The 6,276-nt window shown below is 44.3% G+C and overlaps 1 protein-coding gene across 11 annotated transcripts in view; it reads left to right on the forward strand.

Annotated features, from left to right (window-relative positions):
- LOC101856923 (trithorax group protein osa) overlaps positions 1-5,622 on the forward strand; it is a 60,185-nt gene extending 54,563 nt beyond the window's left edge. For all 11 annotated transcript variants that reach the window (XM_035972301.1, XM_035972302.1, XM_035972293.1 and 8 more), the window contains exons 18-19: positions 138-303; positions 1,120-5,622. In XM_035972301.1, coding sequence (XP_035828194.1) covers positions 138-303; positions 1,120-1,524 — 571 coding nt within the window. In that variant the 3' untranslated portion in view covers positions 1,525-5,622. The remainder of the gene's footprint in view (positions 1-137; positions 304-1,119) is intronic.
- Positions 5,623-6,276: the final 654 nt, after the last annotated feature.

Raw genomic sequence — 6,276 nt, forward strand, 5'->3', positions numbered from 1 at the left:
ATTTGTACTTTCTTAGTTATTTGTTATTTATTATGGTCCCTAAAGTCCCTGAAACTTTTTGATTCTTTCTCTTTTAAAATCATTGTGTTTCTTCAATGTTTTATTATTTGTATTTTTTGTCATGTTTGTGTTTCCAGAGGTCCTAAGGCTACCACACCTGTGGCCAACGTGGGTGCACCTGGCCAGCGACACATGGAACTGGCTGGACGTCCCAGTCTGGGTCAGCCGGCCCCCTCAGTGCGGCCACAACCACAGCAGGCCGCCCAGCAGATGGTCTCGCCAGTCTGTGCTGTTGCCCCTGCCGTAAGTTTGGTAGAAAATGTTTTAAATCATCGACGGCTTAGTGTAAGGCTTGGTCATTAACTGCTTCTTGTAAAAATCAGGTTTTTTTTTTTGTGAAATCAATTACTGCGCAGCTGGACACATTGTGTCAAAAGATGAGCTCTCTATGATTACTGGCTATAAAGTTGTTACACTGCAAAATTGAATTTCATAAACTGGACAATAATCAACGAATCGGGTTTTTTTTGGTTTCAAAGTGGTGTTATAGCGGTGTCTTACACTAAGCAGGAGAAATGTGTTCCTCCACCACCTCTCCCAGCAGTTTGCTAGTCACTGTCCACTGCTATATGCTGTTTTCTATTTGCAGCTCTGGTTTGTCCAGTTTGTTTCAAATTCAAACCAAGACCTACAGCAGTTGCCAAAGTCTGAAAAGCATTGCTTTTGCCAAACGTTCTTTTAAAAAACCCACCAAAAAAGACTTAATTGTTTTGGAAATTGGTTCCCAATAGCGCAGTAAGCGCTTTCATCTGAATTTGTGCCGTGTTTGTCACCAGGAGCTTGTTGTCTGCTCTGCTACAGTAAACATTCATTGCTTGATTATACTGATTTTTAAAAAAAAGTCATTATTTGTTTCCTCTGGGTGGGTGGTTGGCGGGTGCTCTGTTGTGGTTTGCTCCTTCTTTCCTACAAAGTGTCTTATCTTTCCTTTCTCGCCATGTTCTTTTCTTTGTACATTGCAATTTAGTAACACCTCTAAATCTTGAGACCTTTTTTACTTAATTATGTTGCAAGTACTGTAAAACTCATACTAAAACGAAAAAACTGAATTTTCCACAGGAAGCAAGTGGCCCCAAACTGTCATATGCTCAAATAGCAGCTCAGAAGAACCGGGAGGCTGCTGGTAACAATGGTGTGAATGCTGCCGAACCTCCAGCAGTGGCCGCTGTGGTGGCCAACAACGTCCAGGCAACATCTGGCGGGAACCCTAGTGCACCTCAGACTTGTGCTGCCCCTGGCGGCAATTCCACGTACAAGGCCGCCCCCACTGGCAATGGACTGCGAGAACAGCAGATTGGCCAGCCACAAGCCAACCGTACCGTTCCCCGAGCTACCAAAGACAGCTCGCCCCGTGTGGAGGGCCCTCCCAACTCCCGGCCGGTTAATGGAAGGAGAAACTCAAAGGAGAACCGGGCAGTAGCCGGCAAGTTTGACAGGAGGAAAGGGGATGGCCGTGCCAAGTGAGGTGTTGCATTGTCCATCCCCTGACCCCGCCCAACCATAATGCTGCCAAACAACATATCTTGTGCATCAGATGCTGGTTGTAGACGTGACCATTTGTCTCATCACCTCACACTGATGCATGGAGGCCTTTTCTCTCTCTGGATATGACAAGTGCTTCAACTCATCTTGTAGTTTTGCGTCACTTGTCAGAAGTGGTTGTTTTAAAACGTCAATCTTTATGCGAGCTTTCAGAGACTACTTGTGAACTCACGATTAGGCTTTCTGGAAACTCCCAGAGATTGTTTTCTGCAGAAGGCCGTGGTGGCAAACCTCTGATAAATCCTGTGATTCCCAGTGCCCCGGCACGTGTACAGTATTGTGTGAAATGTTTTCAGTTGCATGGAATTTCTCTTTTGATAGTGACGGGTTTCCGTTGGTGGAAGGTTTCTGTTGAAAATGTATACTTGAGAGAGTATATGGAGGAAGTGAATGTGTGGTCTCAATGTCACACCCCTATCCCCCCACCCTTGTGTACATACTTGAATCGCACTAAGTAAGACAATTGCTCTATTTTTCTATGTAATATGTTCCATAAAGTTCTTTTCTAGAATTGGGGGGAGGGGGGGGGGGAGGTAGGGTTGAATTGTTCATCAAGAATGTGCTCATTCTTGTGGTCGACTTGTGTAATTTTGACTTTAAATGAAAAATCATTCTTTACAAGTCTTGCCTCTGAAAAAGGGGGGGAATGCACTTGAGATCTCAAGAGAAGCTATACCTAGCAATGTTTTGAATGGTGTTCTGGCTGTGTTGATGAACTGGTTCAGGGTGAGGCTGGGTTGTTCTCTGACAGGGATTCTGCCTTCTAGTCACCGGAGCTATTGGACGTCCAGTGCACTGACCTGTTGCATCATGGGCCACCCAGTCATCACTCTACATCAGGAACGATTTTGTTGTTTACTCTTGGACTTTCAGATGTCTCAGTCACCAAGGCTTGTACCTGCTTGTAGCGAGCGACACCATCACGCCCTCATTACGGACACGTGCAGACAGTGTCACTTTGTGGTCAAGTCCTCGGATCAGAAGGGTTCCTTTCCAGTCAGGGAGGGTCTGCTGTGAGGGGCAAATAGTCTTGGATTGGACACCAACATGCTCATCAGGAATATGATAAGAGTGCTTTTGTCAGGGACAGTTCTTTCTGTGTACGCTGGTCAGTGGGGTGGAGGGTGGTGGACTGCAGATGTCTGATACCAACCTCCTGTCGTACATGTTCACCGGACATCGTTGTCGATACCAACCTCCTGTCATACATGTTCATAGGACATCGTTATCGCTGCTGCTGGTGGGATATGGGCGAGTGGTCAAACATTCCCTGTGACGTAGCTATAGTTCTGTAAAGGGAACAGTCAAAAGGCTACTCGGGGAACCACAGTGTTCAGGGGCATGGCGTGTTCGTCTGGGGAAAACCCACTGCTGAGACGATGTCCTGGTCATACTGGGGAATGTGTGGAGAAGCTCACCAGGACGTGCGTGCTCTGGCTCCATGTAGGATTCCCGACACATGGCAGCGAGTGTGCACCTGCACTTGCTACTTGTTCTGCACCCTGTGATGTTGGACTAGTTTTGCTTATTCTAACAGTCACACACAGAGAGTGCTCATGATATTTCCACAGTCTTTTTTTCAGCATTTAGGGTACCGTTTGACCTGTGCAATGGTCTCACCAAGCAGAGTGGACCCCTGTGTTCTCCCACCATGTCGTGTTATCCATTGTGTGGTCGCGGTCAGTTGTTGCACAGTCACAAGATGTTTCGATGAGCCCAGTCCCAATGGGTGGTGGTGGGAAAGGTACGCTGCCTTTCTGAAAGTGTAAGGCCATCATGGTGACAACGCCGCGCCCCCCCCCCCCAAAGTGAAGGGAAAGGCTTTGTTGATGCGGCCAGTGTCCTACATCTCGTGTTCCTCTGTTGATCCATTCTCATGTTACTCATAACAGGGCATTGCCTGTTGAACAATCATCACTTTGGCGCTGATATTTTGTGTGCATCTTTTCTGAATGCCAAGAGTGCACACATCCCAGATATTGTTGCAGTACTACGGCTGTTTGAATCTCCTGCCTGGGTGTGGGGCCGACCGGCCTGACCCGTGACTGGCCCGTGCTGCAGGCCGGGGCTCATGGGAGACGTCTGGGACAGACAGCTGGGGACCTGGAACCCCCCACAACAGTATTACCACGGAGGACTGTCGTCATGGGGAGGTGGGGCAGGCCGACTGCTGCTGAGCTGTGCCCTGGGATCTGTGGAGACACGGGCAGGCTTGAAGGAGGCCATGTCGACCCAACAGAGGCCTGGGCTTATAAGTTTGCCTTGTTGCCGTTTGTTTATACGGTGGGGAATGTTCCTCAGGGTGGTACGTTTAGCTCATATGACCTTATGCAGTTGTGAGCGCCGTAAAACCCCATACTATACCATACGTTTAGCTCACTGGACCAGACTTAACCTGACCCATCGGGTATACGGTGTTCGTTTGATCCGTCACGCGGACAATGTGATCCACCTGACACTGGGTCCACAGAGCTTGGATCTTCCTTTTCCCCGCCACGTCTGTGAGAAGCAGACTTGAGATCAGTCATGACCCAAGACAGCCGTGGTGTCACAGAAATACGCTGGTGCTTTCATGAACTTACATATTACAGCTTTACTTGCAACGGAGAGAACGGAAAGCGTTGTGTCTAGGTTTGAGTGCTGTTGGATTTCCTGCGTGGACAAGTTGTATTGCTCATTGACTGTTTTGCATATGAAGGAATGAATTAGTTATAAGCTGTATAACTTGGTTGTCAAATTGTATTTATCAATTATTTATTAATTAACAGGTTTTATTCGTAATGATCATGTTGCTTTCACATTGAAAAATATCCTCTTTCATCTGCATCCAACTCATGATCAGATTGAAGATATGCTTCCATTAATGTTTTGTGGTGAATGCCTTTCTTTTTGTACTCGGAACAAGCCAACTGTACCTTTGTATTCAACAATTGACACTTACCCACAAAAAAATATGAAAAAAAAAGAGGAAAAAGAAAAATTTGTACATAGTGGATTGGTTAATTTTCGCTTACCCTTGATGTTTATCTCTTTTATGTATTATTTTATGAAATTAAATTTCCCATTTCATTTCTGGCCTCTTCCATCGATTGTGTCATGGTCCCTCTATGGTGTATGCTGATGATGCTGTTCTGAGGTACTTCTAAACAGGTCATTCGAGGATTTTGGCACAACCTTTTGCTTTTTTTTTTTTTTCTGGTACTATTTTTTTTCTTTTGGATTTTGATGACTTTGGCATTGGTAGGTTCAGTACTATGTAAATATGTCCCCGTTGGTTTTGTTCAGTTTTTACATAGGTAGGAGTTTGGTTCCACTTCTTCCTATTGTTGTTTTCTCCTGTTTATTTTAGCCGTTTTCTGTACACAGTTAATATTTTCTACATGAGAGATATGCAGGGCTACCAGAAAGTGGAAATGCGTAGCCGTGAGCTTGGTGCTCAAAGATGTTTGTAAATTTGTGTTAATTAAAAGCATTTCAAGCTTCTTCTTTTTTTTCTAATAAGTTTTATGCAGGCCGAGGGCCTCATAACCACTACGTTGGTTTTTGTTGGAGTCTGACAGGGTAGATAAAGCTGTTGGCAAGTTTTCTACGTGCTGTGGAATATTTTCGTGAAGGCATTCATTCACTTCTAGGGTCAGGTACAAGGTGGTCTTGTAGGTGGCCAGAGTATTTGGCTTTTTTACTGTAACAGTCAAGGTTTCAATGTGTATGAGCATTGTTGTAGATAAAAGGACACTTCATTTCACATGAGTTGTGGAAGAAAAACAGAATTGAGTCCATTCTGTTGTCAGTTTTGTTTTTAGCTGGCCTGTGCTTAGGAAAGCTGGAAGGGAAAAAGTAGAGGAAAAAGGAATTATTTGGCTGGCTTTTTCAAACATATATTTACTCAACTGTGCTACAAATAGAGTAAAATGTCTTTTCTTTCTTTCTTTCTTTTTTTTGTTTTGGTCCCCCTCTTATTTTGCTTATTGTCGTCTTCTGCCGTATGTGTTTGAAATTTCAGAATGAATTCAGATGAAATTTTAGTTTTGTATAATTTCAACACCCCTACTTTGATATTCAGAATTTAGCTTCAGTGTCTCTGGTTTGTTTGAACTCAAGATATCATCACATGATGTATAAAGTTGTTTCCCGTATTTATTCCAGGTCAGATTTCTACTTATTGCCACAGTGATGATTTTTTTCCACTCATAGGGTACACATAGGGTGTGTGTGTTGGAAAATTTGTACAGTTTGCCTTTTCAGCATAGAGTGAGAGCACCATTATGTGACCATAAACCTTGTTGGTACCACAGTGGGCTATGCTGCGAATGGCCTTGTTTTGAATCCCCAAGGGGATGTTTTTGAAACCCATACAGTTGTGTAATTGGTCGCTTTAAAGTACAAGGGGTTTATCCTGAAAAATGCTGTTTTGAGAAAACGGAAGGCTAAGTTTTTGCCCTTTGTTCAGTTTCTTTAAAAGACAAGGATAGTTTTCTCTATAACCAAACAAATATACACACCAATGAACCCAAACTTCTCCTATAGGTAGTGCAATGCCCACTTTTGGTGTAGGTCAAGATTTCTGGAAACCCCCTGAAATCTGGGTTAGCCCGCTTGTCCTTAAAAGCGACCAATTATGTGTGGACATTGAGTATCAGATGGTGTAGGAAAAGATGTCGTTCCTCTCAGCTC

This window comes from Aplysia californica, unplaced genomic scaffold (genome assembly GCF_000002075.1).
Source record: "Aplysia californica isolate F4 #8 unplaced genomic scaffold, AplCal3.0 scaffold00643, whole genome shotgun sequence".
Classification (NCBI taxonomy): Eukaryota; Metazoa; Mollusca; class Gastropoda; order Aplysiida; family Aplysiidae; genus Aplysia; species Aplysia californica.